Source organism: Ictidomys tridecemlineatus, chromosome 4, assembly GCF_052094955.1.
Source record: "Ictidomys tridecemlineatus isolate mIctTri1 chromosome 4, mIctTri1.hap1, whole genome shotgun sequence".
In the NCBI taxonomy this organism is placed as follows: Eukaryota; Metazoa; Chordata; class Mammalia; order Rodentia; family Sciuridae; genus Ictidomys; species Ictidomys tridecemlineatus.
Genome location: NC_135480.1, coordinates 36,990,848 through 37,012,772, shown reverse-complemented (window position 1 = coordinate 37,012,772; position 21,925 = coordinate 36,990,848). Strand labels below are relative to the sequence as shown.

At 34.0% G+C, this 21,925-nt stretch overlaps 1 protein-coding gene across 6 annotated transcripts in view; it reads left to right on the top strand.

The window, feature by feature from the left end:
- The window catches only part of Ano3 (anoctamin 3), a 400,060-nt gene that overhangs the window by 368,777 nt on the left and 9,358 nt on the right, over positions 1 to 21,925 (top strand). For 5 of the 6 annotated variants that reach the window (XM_078046318.1, XM_078046317.1, XM_078046316.1 and 2 more), the window contains 8 exons: positions 417 to 528; positions 1,298 to 1,355; positions 6,663 to 6,760; positions 9,437 to 9,570; positions 10,516 to 10,668; positions 15,095 to 15,242; positions 21,080 to 21,160; positions 21,572 to 21,677. In XM_078046318.1, coding sequence (XP_077902444.1) covers positions 417 to 528; positions 1,298 to 1,355; positions 6,663 to 6,760; positions 9,437 to 9,570; positions 10,516 to 10,668; positions 15,095 to 15,242; positions 21,080 to 21,160; positions 21,572 to 21,677 — 890 coding nt within the window. Of the gene's footprint in view, positions 1 to 416; positions 529 to 1,297; positions 1,356 to 6,662; positions 6,761 to 9,436; positions 9,571 to 10,515; positions 10,669 to 12,152; positions 12,903 to 15,094; positions 15,243 to 21,079; positions 21,161 to 21,571; positions 21,678 to 21,925 lie in introns of those variants that run through there. The other variant, XM_078046319.1, reaches the window with a different exon arrangement.

Genomic DNA, 21,925 nt, shown 5'->3' with positions numbered 1-21,925 from the left:
GCATAAAAAATTAAAACACCAGATACATGATGATTTCTGATAAAATTAACAAAATACAGAATAAGAAAAAACAAATCAGAAAATGAATACAAAAATAAATTTTGTGTTTGCATTTATCTCCAAATTTATTTCCATATATCTATTTTTATTTTCCTTTGTAAACAATTAAACAATTGCAATTTTGAAGACTGGAACTCAAACTGAACTTCAACAAATGAAATCCAGCCATATGTAGATGAAAAGAAAAAATAATAAATACAAAAGGTGAAAAAATGACTAATAACTAAGAAACAAGAGCACATCTATCAAGAAAATAGTAACAATAAAATCAGATGTGACTATGTTAATATTAGGCAAACCAGAGTTTAAAATATTTTTGAGAACTAAAAAAGGATGTTCATATTGCTTTTTTTTAGAATATCCACGAACAGAATCTGAATGGGAAAACAGCTTTGCCCTGAAGATGTTCCTTTTCCAATTTGTCAATTTAAACAGTTCTATTTTCTATATCGCTTTCTTTTTGGGAAGGTAAGTCAACATTCTATGTGTTATCTTTGCAGAGTAAAAACCAAAAGAAATAGTTCCCTAGCCAGTTTGTTAACAGAGATATTAAATTCTTGAAACCTGCTTTGGATGATTGTCCTAATTGACCATCATATGCATGTTCAGGTGATTTCTGTAGCCACTGCCAATTAAAGTTGGCACAAAAAAATTAAAATGTATGTCCTATTCTTAAGTTGAATTATGACTATCTACTCATCAGTTATTATTTTGTTAAAGAAGAAATAGTTTTTGTATAATTACAAATTATAATTTCTCAACATGTAAACTTCTTCAAATCATCATTTTAGTGTTGTTCTTGTTGTTTTTACATTTTTGCTGCAAAAACATAATGCAATGAAAATTTCCACCCAGTGTCATGGTAACATACTGATGCTTGAAACATTTTGAACCAAAGCTTTCAGCACATTATGGTAATATTCTTGACCTTGGTCCAGAAGACATTACAACTATGTGTGGAATTATTAAATGCCATCAGGTTGGTTTGTCTGTACTTCCTTGACCCTTTGGTACTGAGTTCATGCATCACTTTTTCCTTCTTAAATCAAGTACTTGGATGTTGTCTAAGCATAACAAAAGTTAGCTGGGGACAAACTGCACCAGTGAACTTTTATGTCTACCCACACACATACTTGGTGTGGCGGTTAGCAGGTGTTCTTCACTTAACTGCTATTGAATTAATTTTATTTTTCTTTCTCCCTCTCTCTCTCTCTTATTTTTTTTTTTAAAAAAACAGATTTGTAGGCCATCCAGGAAAATACAATAAACTTTTTGACCGGTGGAGATTAGAAGAAGTAAGTAATCTTGTGAGCATGGATGAGTGGATGGGCACAGAGATGGACCAGTGACTATAGGAGGGTTGGGGGTTGGGGAGAGAATACGAAGCCCAGGCATATGGAAGGCCCATCATTGTAGAGAGGAATTCCTTTAGGTTCTAAAAGGAAGCAACTATACATATTTTTAAAATGGCTTTTGACTAGTCAAATCTCAAGACTCTGACCTCAACTCTCTTTTATTATTTTCTATCACATTCTTCCATTCACAAACCACAGATACTTAGCTCCAGCAATTTCCTCATTTTGGAAATTGGTATTATCTATTGCATGGATTTCCAAAGTTTTAGATAAGTTAGGGAAAAGGGAAATTTTGGTCCAGAAGAAACCTTATTTAAAATATCAACATATAGATATGCCAATATATCTGCCAAACGCTCATATTTGTTTATTGATTTGCAATATGTATGTTCTGTGGAAAACAATGTACAGGAGTAGTATCTCTGCATGCTATATACACTGCAGCATGTTGTATATTTTCCCTAAGACTGAGAAATCGTACTTCAAAAGGCCAACCATTGCTTGACAATGTAGAGTCTTGCTTCCTCAGATTTTTGCCAACAGAAACATTTGTTTTAAACAATCTGTTAATCAGAAAAGATTCTCTTTTTAAATTTTAGCTTCTTTAGCTTTGAGTCAGATGAACAATATTTTTTGTATATTTGTTGGACATTTAAATTTCTATGCACACTTGTGTGTATTATTCCTATATATTTTCATTGAGTTACTTCTCTGCTTTATTAATTTACAAACTTAACAAAATTAGATTGTAATCTTACTAAGTTGCTGCAGATCTCTCTTCATTTTGTTCTCTTTTAGGTTAGCTTTGATACATTTTTTTATAAATTGTATATAATTTTCTAAAAAAAAAAATCACTGCTTGGATGGCTTTTGAGATTTGTACCATGCCAAAACATATTTTTTTCACTGAGAGGAATTCTATAAGAACATATTTTTACTGTTATTTTCAAAAGAGTGATGTAGAGTGATGTGTTTTACACATTAAGCATTTGTTTTGATGTAAAGAGTAATGAAGTAATTTTTCCAATAAAAGAAAGACACATTTAATAAAAGAATTTCTTTCACTCTGCAAAATGAGATTTTATATTTATCATATTCTGTATATTATAATGTGTCTATTTCTGGTATTTCTGGATTCTATTTTTATTGGTCAGAAGGTATTTCTTTGGTACTGGGGGTATTTTATCACTGAGATAACTCCCCAGTTCTTTTTATTTTTTTTATTTAGAGACAGGGTCTTGCTAAGTTGCTAGGACTAGCCTGTAATTTATGATCCTCCTGTCTCAGCTTCTCAAGTCACTGAGATTACAGGCATGTACCACCATGCCTAGCCAAAATGTCTTTTCCTTTTCTAGTTCAAACCGTTTTAATTATTCTAATGTAAAACCCAATTTCAAACAAAGTATCTTTAATAGAAGGCTATGATTTAGAAAGAGAAAAAAGATTCCCCAAGAAAACTGAGGTTAGAGGTATTTCTAGTTTCTAAGAAGCTCCTCACATCTCATGAGAGGGCACATTAATGTTGTCTTCTCAGATCATTTTAGAAATTGATTGCAACATAGATAAAGTCTAAAGTTTCCTAAGAACATAAGCTTTATAAAAGAATTAATTAATAAAAAACCTGGCTCAAATGCTAACTAAACTTGTATCTTTTTCTTTGCTCTCAATTTAAATTTCCTGAACTTCTGTTCCCTCATCCTAAATTGACAACAGTAATCCTTAGGCTGCCAAATTACATATACATATATATGTGAGATAATTTGCGTAACACAATTAGCATCACCCTAGTGCTGATTGCTAGTATTTACCAAAGTTCTGTCTCCACAATTACTGAGGAATTATTGTATTGGCCAAAGACAGACTAAGGCCTTTCATGATTCTGGAACTGCCTGGAAACCTCCAAGTCCAACTAGCAGTTTTCTTTCAAGGCCCAAAATTATAATTGCTAAAATCTGATCACTTACCCTATTAGTGACCCAAGGCTGACTTTTTCAGGAGTGTTTAACTGAAGTTAGGAAGAATAGGATGGGTTACACAGTGATTATAGCCAGATAGGTCTACATATTGATACCACTTTGGGGCTACTGTCACCAATAATTTCATTTAATTGTATATCCTTATTCTTTATCATGACATTATTGGAAATCTTGATTGATATCTGAAAATCCCAGAAAAAAAATATAATGCTGGTGTCAGTAAAAAATGTTTCATAACTATGCTAGACATTTTCCATAGGATATATGAGCTATGTGGTGATTGTATTTTCTAAGAAAGTATTATGTGCTTTGAAAAAATTCAGAGAAGTGAAAAAATTCAGGCTTGTAATATACTCCAGAAATCCTGTAAATATAGATACGAGAAAGGTAAAGAATATAAGATAAGAATTGATCCTCTGAATTCATTCATTCAAGAAATATTTATTGGCACATATTCTATGCTGGACCTATGGTAGATAATATGAGATGAACAGATTAAGGAATCTTAAAGAATATGATGTAAGCACAAAACAAAATAAATATTTTGTCTTTGGATTCTGACAGTTTATACTCTAATCCTTTCCCACCCAAAGGCAAGATCTTTTTTAATATCTATAAATCTCCATTCCTTTTTTAAAAAACTGCTGCTACATGTAGCTATATCATTATTGGCCATTGATGGATTAAATTGGATTGTGCATGTAAAACCCTAGGCATAATTACAGATAACCATTATATAGAAGAAAAAAATGCTAAAATTTGTGTTTGAACACCTATGATCTGGCTGACCTGGACTTGGGAATCTCATATTAGACCTATATGCTATGTCACAAAATTTTTATGTAAATACAATATTAAATTTTAAAAAATTATATGTGATATTATTATGAGTGCTTATTATATACTAGCAAATTCCAGAAATTGTGAGTACTTTTCATTCATTAATTCATTTGATTATCATACAATTTTATTACATTTATGTTAGAGATGAGGAAACAAAGGCATAGAGAACTTTAAGTGAAAAATCAGGGGTATTGGAATCTGATAGTCCTGTCTTCCCCCCAGGTTCATCATCTATAAAGTGAGGTTATCAACACCCTTCACACCAGGTTTTCATCAGGACTAAATGTGAAAACTTTGAGCTCTGGTTTGTCCCTGATCATATGATTTTGATGGTGCAGTTGGGATGATTGCCTGGGACTTCTGCACACTCATCTACATGCTTTTACACAAAGTTGGATATTTTTACCAAATGACTTTTAGACTTTTGAAAGACTGACTTTTAACTCAAGGACAGCATTACGTGAATCGGGCAAACCAGCAAACATCCTTAGATCTGATTTATAGGGAACAGAAACATCCCTTTCTGTTCCCTATAAATCTCAAAGTCATCAAAACTCCATTTCAACAAAATTGTAAATGACCTGTCTTTTAGCCTCCCCACTTTGGCCCACTACCTTTTATGGGGAATAATCCATTCACATGGTCCTATGATTGTCTTATTTATTCTGGCCTACACAATAATATATTGTGTTAATCGGGTACTTCAAGGCAAAGAACACATTTGGTATGTAGAATTTATCCTAGCATAGTATAAAGCAGTGTATTAGAGGGCAAGGGACCACAGCTTTCTTCCCACAGGGCCAGTCAGTGTTACGTGACCTTAGGGAAGTCAATTTGCCTCTAAATCTTTCTACAAAAATTAAGAGCTTCATTTTGCCACTATGATCTATGATCTGACTCTGTGGCTTAGTAATTATTTAGCTTTAGACCTTCTCCAGAACACAGTTATTGGATGTACATGGCAGAGTTCAAGGGTCCTAAATTCATTTAGAAAGAAGAGGCATGCTTGGAAAGGTGAATTTATTCCTCTTCGCGTAGTAAGCATGTCCACTGGCAAACCCTTTCTGGCTCAGAGCGTATTAAGTTACTGGGCTGGAACAGGGAAAGCAGACTCTTTTGCATCTTAATTATTTGTTCCTTTTGAAGTCCTACTAGTACCAATTTGATAGAAATAGAAACTGTGGATCAAAGCTGTAGAGACTATCATCCTTATGAGCAGGACATGAGCTCATTTCTAAAGAAACAGACCTACGCTTTCCCACCATAATAACTTCTATAGTGCAGAGTTTTCAAGCAAAATACATGGGTTGTAATTTTCACTGAAATCATTTTTGTGTGTGCGTATATATTCTTATATTTTTTAGATTGAAAATCTAAAAAAGCAGAGGCGCACAGTGGAGAAAACACTGGGATCATACTGACAAACTATTTTGTGATATACCTTTATCACTTAAAATGCATTCTAATATATGTAGGTATTCCCTCTCCAGGAGGTGGACTTTTAACACTTTTCTATCATCTTGAGAGTGGCCTAGACTTAGTGGCTCACTTGTAAAGACTAAAAAGAGAAAGAATAAAAAAGAGTAGCTTTGCAGTAAAACACCCTAGAAAACACTGCATCAATCAAATAGGTTAACATAGCCAGTAATGTTCTGTATGAAGTATCTCTGATAGGATGTAATCCTCACCTCTGTGATCTTTCTCCAATGTACAAAACCACAGTCTTAACATGAGAAAAGCATCAGACAAATCCAGACTGGGTGACATTCCATGGAATATCTATTCTGAGATCTTCAAATTATCAAGTTATAAAAAATGATCAAATCAGAGAGAAAGGGGAGAGAAGAAAAATAAATGCAATGGCGTATGTTGAGTTAAATTGTCCAGCAGTGTGAGGAAAACTGATGAAATGTGAATAACATATGGAATCTAGTTAGTTGCAATGTAATAACGTTGGCTTCTGAGCTTTGACAACTATACTATAATAACATAAGGAGCAAAGGCAAGGAACTCAGTGAAGAATGTCTGGGAATTCTCTACAAATTTTCAATAAATCTAAAATTATTCTGAAGTTAAAAAACCAATATATATAAAAACATGTGCCATAGAATTATTCTCCTACTACCTGATTGTTAATGGTATATAGTATTCCATAGCAGTTATCAAATGTGATCATACCTAACACAGAGCTTGGCAGATAGTAAGTACTCATCAAAAGTTAGATTTGTTTGTATTGCTGTTGTTATTTTTAATCAGTATTACATTATAACTATTAAGAAATTTCCTTCCCAGTGTCCTCACACATGCCATTTCTTATTTTTTTCTTTATGCATGAAACAGTTTTGAGATTTATTGCTTTAGATTTATTGCTCAATTTAATGGTGGGAAAAAAGAGCAGATCATTATTGCTCTTCTTGTTTCTTTCCAGTGTCATCCTAGCGGCTGTTTGATAGACCTCTGCCTCCAGATGGGTGTTATCATGTTTTTGAAGCAAATATGGAACAACTTCATGGAGTTGGGATACCCGTGAGCATGCTTTAACCTTGCTTTATATATAGTTATGAAGGAGAGAGATGGCAACTAGTGCTTAAGCATTCAGGATGGGTGACAGACAAAGGAGCTTTATTTCCCTTTCAGCTCCCTACTAAATGCATGATGCTGTAAAAGTAAATAAGCATTTCTGACCCTCCAATTTCACCTTTCTATGATGAGATCACCATCATGAGTTACCTGTCCCTTAAGAACAGCTACAAGGATGAAGGAAATATTGATGTAGAGTAACTAGTTCAACATGGTAAGGCACCTATTGCTATTTTTGAGATTTTTTACATTACATGTTCTTGAAGATAAAAAATCATTTTTTCTGGTTTCTTTGGACTACTAGCAGACCAATAATCGTTGTTACTCCCAGGAGAATAATGGGCTGCATGATTTTACATTTGGCACTCTTTATAACTCCTCCTTGCCCCTCAAAAATGATTTGAACAGAACTGATTATGATAGCATCAAATAATAGCATTCTAAACTTGTCCTTTTAGTTAAGTTTTAATGGTGAAATGCTGACAGAGATGTTAGATGTCCACTTTTATACATATTAAAATATTATTTCCATCAATATACCATTAAATGCAAGACATTTAAAACAATGTGATGGTGGAGCTTTGAGACCTAATCAGCCAAAGATTAAAATGACTATTTTGAGTACTTTCTGACTGTGGGTGAAGAACTGATTAGTCAGTGAAGCATATATGTGGCTTAGGCTTGATTGAATTTAATTTTGAGTAAATTAAAATTGAGTAAATTAAATTTACTTAGATTACTTTTCCCTCATGGCCCTACAAATTATATTAGAGCATTCCTGAGCAGAGATCTGAGGGTTGGAGAAATGATATACACCCTGAAGTTTGCCATATAGCATTGGTTAAATTACAACAGTCCTAGAGCATAGACCTAGAGTTGCCCAGGCCTTGTTCTAATTTCTTCTCTGGTCTTTACTAATTTCACTTAAAATTCATTTCACTTTGAGACTATTTTTTCATTTTTAAAACTTATGAAGACTAAATGAGTTGACCCAATGGATTTTCAACCTTAATTGTAAGGTATAGGACTCTTTCATGAAGAGATTTTTATAGAGATCCTCAAAATTCAAAACAGATTAAAGCAAATCTCTTCTAAATGAAGAGAGAATCAGGGATGGAGGATTGGGGATCCCAGTCTGTTTGTCTTGTCCCTTCCTGTCCTTGATTCACCACATGGAAACATAGGATTTGGGAAGCATCATGTGAGAGGACCTGAGAGAACTTGTGTAGCTCAGGATCTGGCGTGTTGTGAGTATTGCATAAGCACCATCAGGACAGCATAATAGTTAGTCTGATATCAGGATAATTGTGCCATCATGATGGATGGAGTGCCGTGCATACCATGCTCTTTGGAAGCACTTGTCATTCTGGACTTGTTGCAGGGGTCAGCCTGGATCACATATATCAAGTATTGAGGGCACCAGAGCAGGGGACATCTGGCTGGTGTTTTTCAACTCCCTAGGCAAAGGCCTTACTGAAGAAAACTTAGCAGGAGTGAATCAGCCATCAACTTGTAGTTTACAAAGCTTTTAACCACAATTCTCTGTTTTCAAATAAAATTTTAAGCAAAACCCAAATAAATAAAATAGAAACAAGCAGGTGTGCCTCAGTTCCATCCTCCAGCCTCTAAGAAAAAGCTCTAAGAAGAAACTCTATGTGACATTTGTTGGAGCACGGCCTGATGTTTTAACCTAACCATGGTTACATGAAGCTTAGGTCCATGATTAATTGAAATCGAGCATCTAGTACTGTTTACTCACTTCTGTGAGATTCATCTCATCCTGGAGGTAGTTTTTGCCACATTCTTAATTCATTACCCAGGAATCCATAATATATGCAGACCAGGATATTTTGAGCCACATAATTTTAAGACCACTCCTGGCCTAGAGAAAGAGCATTGTCATTTCATTTCCATGACTAAAAACTGGCCTCATGTACACAGATCCACTTCCTGACAATTATTCTTCACTAGAATAGCAGAATATAATCACTCATATGCTCAAATTTTTCATGTTTACAAACTCAAGGAGGAGAAGTGATTTGATACAAATCACATCTAATGTACTGCATGTTGGGGGCTACAATCTAGGTCCCCTGAAGCCCTATCTATGGCTCACTTACTTTTCATGGAGCATAATTTTATTCATATACAGAGAACAGAGTCCAGAAAATGTTGCATAATGAGCAATGAAGTTCTCAGACCTAATCATGACAGGTACTGTAGAAGTTTAAGTACTATAAAAATGTGTAAGTGTAGGTGGAAAAAAGAATCATAGAAATGGATGCTTGTCTAATCAATATCAAGGACCATCTTTGTGTATAGGTAATGGATTCCTAATAGATATGTAGATGTTTATAGTCTATATCTAGGAGAGTTCTGAAAGGATAGGGTCTGTTCTCCCATTCTAAACCATTTTAGGGTTGTTAAGATTTACAAAAAAAATTTAAAAGCTATTTGTTGGAATTAGAGAATTAATTTTTTTAACATTTTAAAATTTGAGATCATCAGTTCTCAGAAATGCTTAATGTATCCCAAGAGTATATCTCATTTCTTAATAAACGATGATTGTGCATCAGAGCTGAAATGAGAACTCAGAATGCTTTGGTCTTCTCTGTGGTGTAGGCTGATCCAGAACTGGTGGTCACGACATAAAATCAAGAGGGGAATACAGGATGCCTCTATACCTCAGTGGGAAAATGACTGGAATCTGCAGCCCATGAACATACATGGCCTGATGGATGAATACTTAGAAATGGGTAAGGAAAGAATATTCTGCAGAACCTTCTTGATATTGGTTTTCCAAGCCACATGGGCTTTGGTTCAAGAGAAGAAAACATGTGTCTCCTTTCCAGCCCCAAGCATTCTAAACCACATCTGCATCTTTATCTCAGCAGAGCCAGAGGTGTGGAGCAGTGTTGCTGGAAGGGTCACACATTTTGTTCTCTGACAGCCAGATGAGGGTTTTTCTCACAGGGGAGCCCCTAGCTTCTGAGCAAAATAGTTTGATGAAACAAACCAATTCCTTTGTAAAGAAACACTTGCATCGCCTACAAAGAAAATAGTGATTCTTTTTCACAATAAATCTTTGCTTAGATCCAAGTCTAAGTCTCAGCTTCTTCAAGAATCTTATTTATTTATGTTAAGAAAATAAAGATTCCCATTCCAACTGTTAGAATTTACTGGCTACTGACTTGACATTTGCTTTTCTCTGGCCTCCAGTTTTAGCATCTATAAAAAGAGAGGTCAAGATGACTGTAGGTCCCTTGAGTCTGTTCCAGAGCCAAGAGTTTTCCTTCAAGGCCTCCTGTTCTCTTTTACTTCTTTTCCCTGTTCTCCCTCCCTACCAGGCTCCTACTCTTTTCTTTGTGCTCCCTCCTCTGCCTTCATTCCCGGTTTTCTCCTTTCCCCTTCCTTCATGCTTCATTACATCGAAGTGAAGACAACATAGAATTTAAATCAGTTCAGATCTCTGAATGCAGTTTTAAACATTTTCTTGCCATGTGCCCTTTAGCAAGTTTACTTAACACATATGAGTGAAAATTTCCTCAACTGTGAAATGAGATAAGCATATTTACTTTGTAGGAGTATAGAAAAGATTAAAGACAATTTATGTAAAGCTCCTAATTTGACCCAAAAGAGGCACTCAATAAATGATGCGCTGTTTATATTATTCATTTTCTAACTAGTTTCTCTTTTCACAGTTTTGCAATTTGGCTTTACCACCATCTTTGTAGCAGCTTTTCCTCTGGCCCCGCTTTTGGCTTTGTTAAACAATATCATTGAAATCAGGCTTGATGCATATAAATTCGTCACCCAGTGGAGGAGGCCTCTGCCAGCCCGAGCAACTGACATAGGTAAGTTATTAAATGGTTTTTGCTTTGCTAATGCCAAAGGGTGTGCAATTCGTATTTAATCACCAATATGTGAGAGTATTGAGGTATGATATGTAAGAGGTGAGTGCTCTTTGGAGATTAGAGTGCATGTCAAAGGGCTCAAGGAAATGGGTTCATTCTCTTCTGCTCTCCTGCCATGGGAGGACACAACATTTGTCCCCTCCAGAGAATGAAGCAATAAGGTGCCATCTCAAAGACTGGAAATTGTATACTCATGACACACTGGTGCCTTGATCTTGGATTTTCTATCTCCATAATAGTTAGAAATAAATATTAGTTCTTTACAAAATTACCCGCCTCCGGTATTATGCTGTAGCAGCACAAATGGTGTAAGAAAAGATGGCTTGAGATCACTTAAAACAATGTGAACTTCTATTGTGGGCTCCCATAGAAGCCCATAACAAGACTTCCAACCATAACAAGACTCAATACTTTTTGGTTAAAAATAATAAAATGCATAATAATTTGGTTGGAAGTGAGTTCATTTTAAATATACTAGTTCATAGCTTTGTAACTGAAAGACTCTCTCATATATCTTTTCATGTTAATATGCACAAATATGCCCCATTCTACACAATTGTTGCACAAAACTCCAATATGGCATTTTTTAAAATCAATAGTCTATAGAGATATTTAGATTGCTTCATTATTTTATTATTATAAACAATGCTGAGGTGAATATCTTCACACAAAAATTGTCCAATTATTTCTTTTTTTAAAATTTTTCAGTTGTAGATGGACACACTATCTCCATTTATTTATTTGTATGTTGTGCTGAGGATTGAACCCAGTGCCTCATGCGTGCAAGGCAAACGTTCTACCACTGAGCCACAACCCCAGGCCCATCCTATTATTTCATCAGAATAAATTCCTTGAATGGAACACTTGTTCAGAGAGCATGTACATATAAAATTTTGGTACAAATATTGATAATATGTTTTCCAGAAATTCTGTACCAATCTGTATATGAATGTACATTTCCTAAGCCACTGTAAGTATAATAAGGATTTTTAAAATTGTTCTCTCCTTGACACTCTAATGAGGGAAAAAAACATTTTCTTGTTGTATTTCCTTGGATTTTTATTACTATAAAATTAAAAGTGTTTATATTTATTCTTTTCTAATTGCATTATAGACTTCAGCCATTATATCTAATTTGGTAATTTTTCTCTCTGTGTTTGTACTATGAATCTTGATATAGACATATGTTTATGTACACATATATCTTAACATATATATAACGTTGCTACATTTATATGTATATATGTATATACATCTAGCAAACAGTATTAAAATGATGTTTTTTAATTCATTTACTTTTTCATAAATAAAATTTTAAAAATTTTATATAAATTTTGTGCACCTATGTGCCTTATATTTTTTTTAAGAGAGAGAGAGAGAGAGGGAGAGAGAGAACCTCATCTTTAACACTCATTTTTTTTTAGTTCTCAGCGGACACAACATCTCCGCTGGCATGTGGCACTGAGGATCGATTCCGGGCCGCACGCACGCCAGGCCAGCGGGCCACCAGTTGAGCCACATCCCCAGCCCTGCCTTATAGATATTATCATTTGTGACAGTCCTTTTAGAACTCATGATTTTTCACAAGTTGTTTTCAGTGTTATGTTATTTAGACATGTCTATATAATATTCTCTTTTTATTTGTTGTTTGTTGGCATTTGAGATTTTATTTAAATTGTTAATCTGCTTAATTTATTATTGATGAAATTGAGATTCAGTTTTTCTTTTTTCTGTTGTTTGATTTTTTCCAAGTCAAGTATTAAATAACCCAGGTTTTTTGGAGGAATTATTTGAATTCTCTTTTTTGCTCAATTCTGTGTAATCTTAACTATTATTTCTAGAATCTGTTTGTCCCATTGATATGCTACTTGTTTTTCATATTACTTTAATAACCCTTAGTTTTGAATAGTAAATTCAAGTTTATTTAAAAATAATCACACATTTTTCCTTTTGTTTTGGGGGGAATTTTATTTTTTTAAAGTACTGTATTATTCCTTTTTTAGTTAAATTTTCTGACATACATTCTATTCCATAGTTACCTAAGTCTGTTTCACATATGCTAATCTGTAGAGATTCAATGTCATGCAGTTTAAATTCCCAGGGTATTTTTGTTCATTGTTTTAGAATACTCATTCTTTTAAGCAATTAAAGTTATTACTCTTGCTGTCCTTTAACTTTGGTACATTTGTTAATTTCATTATTAAATCAATAAAAACACATTAATGAAAATGTAAAAAATAAATTTAAAAAGGATTAAAAACCTTTCCCATTCCAGTTTTTGTTTAAATTTTTGTAGTTGTATATAGACAAAATACCTTTATTTTATTTGTTTATTTTTATATGGTGCTAAAGATCACACTCAGTGCCTCTTGCATGCTAGGCAAGTGCTCCGCCAATGAGCTACAGCCTCAGGCCCCTATTCCAGTTTTAATTAGCATTTATTGTAACTTTCAATAGATAGGTTGTTTTAACTTTACTGTATGTGGCTTTGTTTAAGCTAAAAAACAAAAATATGTAAAAAGAAATAAGTAATAATCCGTCTTCTCCATTAGTTTTCTACCTCGGGTAATCAGTGCATCAGTTCAGCATGCATCCTTTGTCAGTGCTTTACTTGCTCATACAAACATACAGAAATATAATCATATACATAAATAGGATTCTGCATGTGTTTTCATAAACATTCTCCACCTCAGAATATAAGTCTAATTCATTTTAATAGAATTATGGTATTCATAGTAAAGATATAAGATAAAAATTTACAACCATTTAGAAATTTTATTTTCTTTCTTAATAGTAATAAATATAATAGATATAGATAAATATTTTATATCATGTATCCATATACATTATATAAGTAGTGTATTTATAATATAGATCAAAAAGTAGGCCTACTGGATTAAAAACAAACGTATTTTAATTTTAAGATATATCTGACTAGTTAATAACTAATAATAAGTAGTAAATCATTCCAACAACAATGTAAAGTATTTCATTATATTCCTGAATAACATTGGATGGTATTTGACCATCTATATTTTATTTAAAAAGTCTTATTCTTTTCTTTAAAGGACATTTTTCAAAATACTAGTGATTAAAATTTTTTAAGACATTATTAGTTATTTTCACTCCCCTAACATATTTTTATTTGTACTATTTGTCCATTTTTTCCTTTAATTTTCTCATTAACATTTTAGGATCTTTTGTATATTCAACACTTTTCTCCCAGACTACTTTCTTTTGACTGAATAACATAACTTTTTTAAAATAATAAACATTTTTATATATTTAGTATTATTTTATGAATTTTGATTTCTTGCCTTATGATCTCCCTAGTTAGCTAAACCTTAAAATCCTTTCTTATTTTAATTTTTTAATTGTAGCTTGATGTAGGTATATTATAAAGAGTTTGAAAAACAAGGGGAGGAGAAATCAAAGTTACCATATTACCCAATCACGTTTAGCATGTCTGAGTAATTTTTTCTAGAACTTTTTTCTTATCAATATTATTAAAGTCAAGTTTAATCCTAGTTGAAACATCAGATTTGAATATAATCAATAGCATACTGATGTGATATGCAACATCAGAAGCTAATTTGTTTGTCTATATGACACCAGATTTGCCTCCTAAGAAGTAGCAAATGTCAACTAGTCTTTATGGATTTTATCTCTTTTTGTGTGTGTATTTTAACTTTAAATTGAAACTTGAATGAGATGGACATCATTACCCTAAGTACATGTATGAAGACATGAATGGTGTAAATATACTTTGCATACAACCAGAGATATGAAAAATTTTGTTCTATTTGTGTAATATGAACTGTAATGCATTCTGTTGTCATATATAACAAATTAGAATAAAAAGTAAAAGAAAAAAATCTATAAAAAGAAAAAAATTGAAATTTGGCAAATATTAAACCAAAATACACATTGAATATAGACATTTGAGAGTGTGCACAACCATGTAGAACTTAAAGATGTAGAATTTAAAAGATTTTTATTCATAGTTTTTATTGCCTCAACAAATTCTATATATTAGGCTTTGAAATATCTTAGGTGCATGTATTATGTCTCACTGTTACAGAACCTGAACCAGGCCCTAATAATATTCTGATTTTCAAATATTTTAGATGGGGTTCACCTTCCCTTTATAGGAAAAAATATGTACCAGATGTAATATTATATATCATGTTATTACCAAACAATATATCACCAAAATTTATAAATCATGATGGAGTGAGATACTATACTGAGTTGTGGACAGATTGTGGTTCCAACATGAGTAGGACATTCTTTTCAAAATAAGATTGATTATAGGGTTCTCATTTGGTTAATTTTTATTCACTGTCTTTAATCTTTCTCCTATCAGGTATCTGGCTTGGAATTCTTGAAGGAATTGGCATATTGGCTGTGATCACCAATGCATTTGTAATTGCTATTACATCTGACTACATCCCACGTTTTGTCTATGAATACAAATATGGCCCCTGTGCAAATCATGTAGCACAGAATGAAAAGTAAGGTTGAAATTTACACATTTTTTTCTGATCTCTTTTATGTTTGTAATTAAAATGAGAACTTTTGAAACATTTTGTTCGTGACCATTAAGAATAATGTTTCTTCTGGTCATTGTAATTATAATATGTTTATTAGATGAAATCAAGTGAGGTTAAAAAAAAAGCAGCTGTGATTTTTTTACAACAAATAATTTTATAGACTATTTTTTCAGTTTGAAATGCATGATGTCAAAATACTAAAACTTTCATGTTGTTTATAGAAGCCAAATTCTAGAACTGGAGGAAATCTAAGAAATCATCTACTGCAATCTTCTCACTATGCAGATGGGGAAATTGAAACCCACACTGGTTTATCAAATTACTGAAGGGGGGAAAAAGGAAATTATTGGAGAGATACTGAGCATGAAGAGACTGGTAGCTATGTGCCTAGAAAGTTTTAAAAGGGATTTACAACAACTGGTTTCCAAGTGCAGGAAATCTTGCCCTCAACCTCTCTCATACGTACTACTCCGACCTATTGATGTTTTAAACCAGATAAATCTTCCAAGAGGGAAGTTTGTTTTGTATACATTGTAGGACATTTACTAGTGTGCTTTGGCCTCTTCCCAGTAGACACCAATAGTAAATGCCTTGTTCGCCAAGTAGTGACAATCAAAAATATCTGTAGACATTGCCAGATGTGCCCCAGGGGACACATTTTTAGAACCACTACATTAGATGATATGCTATTTCAGATCTTTCCTTATTAAAAGACAGTGTTGGAAGAATGCAAGAGGAAAGTGGATTTGCAGAACAATGAAAAACTGGAAGCACTGAGTATTGTTGCGGGAGACTAACCTTAGATGTGAAAGTAGTAATAGAAGATAGAATAGCAGTAAGGAAGCTGCTTCTCCTCTCTCCAAGAGAAGCATCTTGGAACATAGGATTGATGCAGATGCAGTTTATGTGCCACAACAGGATGAGCCTTGATTTAGGATGAAATTAACCCTTGACTCTCCTGATGAACTGAAGTTCTCTCAGAACACAGAAATACCTTTAAACATAAATGCCTCATTTTCTAAAAGAGCAATCATAAAAGATAGTTATTGTCTTATATCTTGTTATTGTTTATATCTTGGCATCTTCAAGGAATTTTGTCTTAAGTTAGACACTTTAGGTTTGAATTCTAACTTTGCCTTTTACTAAAAGGCACATACTATCTCTCTGTACTGGATTGGTTTGTAACAGAAAGTGTCCATGGGCCTTATGATGAAGAAAGTGTCTGAGATAAGGTTTATGAACTATAACACTATGTAAACATAAGCTTGTTTAGGTATTAATAGCAAAAACCTCAAAAGTCAGTTTTCTTAATTCAAATGGTCTAGAAGTAGATTTTAATAATTTGAAACATATAGGCTTATCTGCCACCTTCTTTCTAATGATTACTTGCTAGTGGCTTTATTGCCACCTAGTGGCAGGTGAAAGTAAGATTGACTGGGTGTCTGTTTTAGAACCTGCCTTTCATATAGATGGCATCTGTCTCCTCCATATTCAGGGATTGGGGAAGTACAGCAATTTCAAACAGAGTTGTGAAGGGCTTATGTGTTGCTGACACCACACATTCCAAGTATTTTTCCTAGCATGCTTAGCAGCTAAATTGGAATAGATTGATTCAGATGAGACATTTTCAGAGTTAGGTGGCAGAAGAACAAGATGGCAGGGAAGAGAAGGATATTGGCAAGAAGGTAGCAGAAATGATAAATCATGGGGCCTAGGATGGAAGGGGAAAAGATTGAAGCCACTGCATCACTGTAATTAATATTTCAAGATTTAGAATACGACAGATATGTGGTTGAATACAGGTTCTAACAACGGGTTTGTCTTAGGAACATGATTCTCAACATCTGCTCTGCAAATGTCCCTAAGGGTCCACAAGTTCAATACTATTTTTATAATTACACTAAGACTTTACTTCCCCTTTTCATGTATTTATATTTGCATTGGTGGTGATAAGGCAATGGTAGATAAAATTTCTGGAGGCTCTTCTTAACTCAAAGTATTAGAATCAAACAATATTCCTCATCACCATTTAATCACCTTAAAGATACCAGTAAAAAAATTCAGAGTGCTTAAGTAAAGCATTAATAATTATTAATTTTTACAAAATAGCCACCTTTGAATAAATGTCCTTTCAATATTATATGTAACAAAATGTGAAATGTGCATAGAGCACTTCTTCTACATACCCAGATGTGATATGTGTCTCAAAAAAAATGCACCCATGTGTTGGATTTCCAGCTAAGAAAAATCTTTTCCCACCTGAAATAATGACTGTCAGTCAACTAGGATTATTCGGAGTTGGTACTTAGCAGCTACTCTTCTGGTGCATGCACAAAACTAGTCTGTCATTTTAAGGCAAATATTTGACATTATGTATTGCATAGCTTCCCAATACTTAAGAGATTTTTTTTCTCATACAAAGTTAAAAATTGTGTTCTTTTTTCAGAGACTATAGTAAAAACACACACCAACCTTAGAAGTTCTGAATAATTCAGGGCACAAATATTTTCCAAATGACTGATATTTGACATTACAAAATCATGCATGGATAAAAGGAGGTTAATGTACAAGATAGACCTATGTATTTTAATGTAACTGCATGAAATGTTCATTAATGTGGCTTAAGATTTCACATTTCAATTAAGCTCTAAGAAGCTACCCCATGTAGCTTTAGTGTACTATCACTGAAACATACCCAAAATTATCGGAAGTGCTATTAAAATAGTCCTTCTTTTTCCAACTACTTATCTATATGATGCCAGATTCTCCACTAACACTTGAACCAAAACAACATATTGCAACAGATTTAATACAGAAGTGGATACAAGAACCTAGTTATCTTCTGTTAAAACAGATATCAAAGAGATTTGCAAACATATGAAAAATGTCATTATCACTATATTTTTTCCCTTTGGAAGTTATAGCTATTTTTCTTTAAAATGAACCATCTTTTATTAATTTACAATAGATTTGATGGTCACTTTTAAATGAATAGTTAAATATTTTCTAAATCTGTTTTCATTTCTAATGTGATAAAATAGCAGTAGATATACCTCTGTGACAAAGGCTTTTCTGGTATTCAATAATTTAAAAAATGTGATGAGATTCTGAGGCCCAAAACTTAAGGAATTATAGGTCTGGAGAAAGTTGCATACCCTCTCTAAACCTTGTGCATTTAATCTGTATGATGGAGATTATAATATACATATTTTAAAGTTGTAAAATGAATGATGTCCAACAACTCTTTGAATGTACATAGAACTCTAAAATATCAATAGTACTAACACATCTTTGTCTCCCTTTCCTTTATCATCCTCTTTCCTATTCTTACCCATCTTACAAACCAACTGGCCAATTATTGTAACCTCTTCCTTGGATACTTTGGTCCCTGCCCTTCCCCCTGATGTTTTACTGCTTTGGCAGAGTCCCAGCCATCTCCACACTCTGTCTAGTCTGCACTGTTCTCATACAGCTAGTGTGGATGAAGAAAAACAAAAACACTGGCTAGCTTCACTTTGTTTTATTTTTATGTGGTGCTGAGGGTCAAACCCAGTGCCTCCTACATGCTAGGTGAACATTCTACCATTGAGCCTCAACCCCAGCCCCTTCACTTTAAATTTTTATCACTTCTCTTTTGTGAACCCAACACACATTTTATTTCCCAAGTCCATTTGCTCTTCTTTTTTAGAGAAGTTTTCCATACCTTCTCTTTGCTCCTTAAGGCTTCAGCACCTCCTTCTTTATCTTCATTCTCAGGTTTACTTAACTGGGAAAATGGAGCCAATTAGAAAAGAACTTCCACAGATATCCCTGATTGAGTCTGCCTTCCTACACCATGCATCCTACACCATGCATCCCACACAGTCTGCTTTCTCCCAGTTCCTAGAAGTGGAACTTTCTGCTCCTGTGGAAAGCAAAAGCCATCTAATTGTACCCTAGATCTCTTACTCATTCCTGGAGAACACCAGTCTAGTATTTATTCCCTTTTTCTCATACACTACAAACAGAATGTTGTCTTTTTCACATTAACACTGATATATGCTTTTGTTTTTCCAACCAATATGTAAAGTCCTGCCTTGTTCTGACTGCCTGCCAATGGATTCTCATGTCTTTCCTTCCATTTTAAACAAACAAACAAACAAAAAATCCAAAGAATTTTCCATATTAATTTCTCCAATCCCCCTCCTCTTCTTCCCCATTATGCTCTCTCTGGTAAGGATAATACCCCACTACTCCGTAGAAAGGCCATGAATTTCACATTTTGAAATCCACTTGTCATTTCCCAGTTCTCACAGTGGTTGACGTATTAGCTTTGACAATCGATCATTCAGTTGCTGTGTCCTATTCATTTGACTTTCAGAATGCCACAGACTTCCTTTTTTCACTTTGTCTTAGCCACACAGATCTCTACAGTCCCTACTACGTGCTTGGTTCCCTGTGTCCTCTGCTTGCAGCCCACCATTCAGAGCTCCCCATGGCTGCCTCCCTGAACTCTTCAAAGTTACTCATATCTTTTCTCTTAACGATGTCTACTCTGGAAATGCAGTTGAGCATTCTAAGCCTCTAATCCTAATTCCCCTTAGTTTACTCCATTGTACTGTAAGGCGGTGTGGGTTCACTTAACTTTCTTCAAGGGTATCTAATTTCTCCAGCATCACTTTTTTTTTTTTTTTCCTGGAGATGGAGAGCATACTGAGGATTGAACTCAGGGGCACTCAGCCACTAAGCCACTTTAGCCCTATTTTGTATTTTGTTTAGAGACAGGCTCTCACTGAGTTGCTAAGCATCTCGCCATTTCAGAGGCTGCCTTGGAACTTGCTATTTTCCTGCCTCAGCCTCCTGAGTGGCTGGGATTACAGTAAGATATTAAGTGTGATGATTTTTTTGTTCTTCAGCATTGAATTTGGCCATTTGTGCTTCTTCTATTGAGAAATGCCTACATAGTTCTTTTGCCTATGGATTGATTGGGTTATTTGGTTTTTTTAGGCATTGAGATTTTTGTGTTGTTTATATATTCTGGATATCAATCTGGCAGAGGAACAGGTGGCAAAGATTCTCTTCCATTCTGTAGGCTCTTACTTCATGCTCTTAATTATTTCCTTTGATGTGCAGAAGCTTTTTAATTTGGTGTCATCCCATGTATTGATTCTTGGTCTTGTTGTGTTGACCCTATTTTTTCTTCTAGTGGTTGCAAATTCTTTGGTCTAATTTCTAAGTCTTTGATCTACTTTGAGTTTTTTTGCAGGATGGGAGGTAGGGAAATAGTTTTGTTCTTCTACTTATGGATATCCAGTTTTCCTGGACCAATTTGTTATATTAAAAAGACTATCTTTTCTCCAACATATATTTTTTGCACCTCATCCAAAAAAAATTGCTGTTTTTGTTACTATAGCTCTGTAGTATAATTTTATATCAGTTGTAGGGATGCCTTTGCCTCACTGTTCTTTCTCAGAATTGATTTGGGTATTCTGGGTCTTTTACTCTTCCAAATGAATTTAGTACTATAAAACACAGATTTATAGAGATTTAAAACCAAGGATGTAACTAGTGTCTAATAAACCATCTAATAAATACAAACCAGATGAAAGTGCAAGAGGAGAAGTACTGGGAGGAATAGACAGGAGTTTGTTTCTTTACGATATAATTAGAGATACAATGAGAGAGAATATAATAACAGCTGAGATGCTAGGTGTATGTAGTTAGAAATGATGCATTTATAAAATCCTATCATTTTAATGAAGAAATTTTACTGGAAAGTTATGAAACTCTCAGTTAAATAATATTTTCTTTTTTCCTAGTTGCTTAAAAGGATATGTCAACAATAGCCTATCCTTCTTTGATTTGAGTGAGCTTGGTATAGGAAAATCTGGTTACTGCAGGTACTTATTTATAACTTATTGTTAACTTTTCTGCTTGCCTTCACCATTCTGTCTCCTGCCCCTGAATGTCAATGAGTCCATTTAAACTATCATTTTGAAGTTTGGGGCAAATTAGGGAAATCTGATACCTCCACACTTTGACCCTTTGATCTCTATTTTTCATATTCTTTTGTTGGCGGTGGGTTTTGTTTATTTATTGACAGTACTGGGGATTGAACCTAGAAATATTCTACCTCTGAGCTACATTTTCAGTCCTTTGTAAATTTTAGTTTGAACAGAGTCTCACTAAATTGCCCCGACTGGCCTCAAACTTGTGATCATTCTGTCTTTGCTTTCCTACTAACTGGGATTACAGGTGTGCACTACAGAGCCTGGGATCTATTTTTCAAATTCTTTCTTCTTGTGTTTCAGGTACCGAGACTACCGAGGCCCCCCTTGGAGCTCCAAACCCTATGAATTCACCTTACAATACTGGCACATCCTTGCTGCTCGATTGGCCTTCATTATCGTGTTTGAGGTTAGTCCCAAATTGAGAAGAAAATTACTGTGGGTAAACGCTTCTGCAACTGACATATCAGTTGCCTCTTTGAAGTCAATTACTCACTTGTAAACAAAAAACAAACAAACAAAGGATTTACATAGGTTCTGGCAAAAGGCTCTGATTCAGATTAAATAAAACTATTATAACAAGTGCCAAAAAGCAAGAGCTGAAGAATGTAACAAGGTAAGTTAGTAGGTACTTACACGAGACAATCAAGGTGGAAG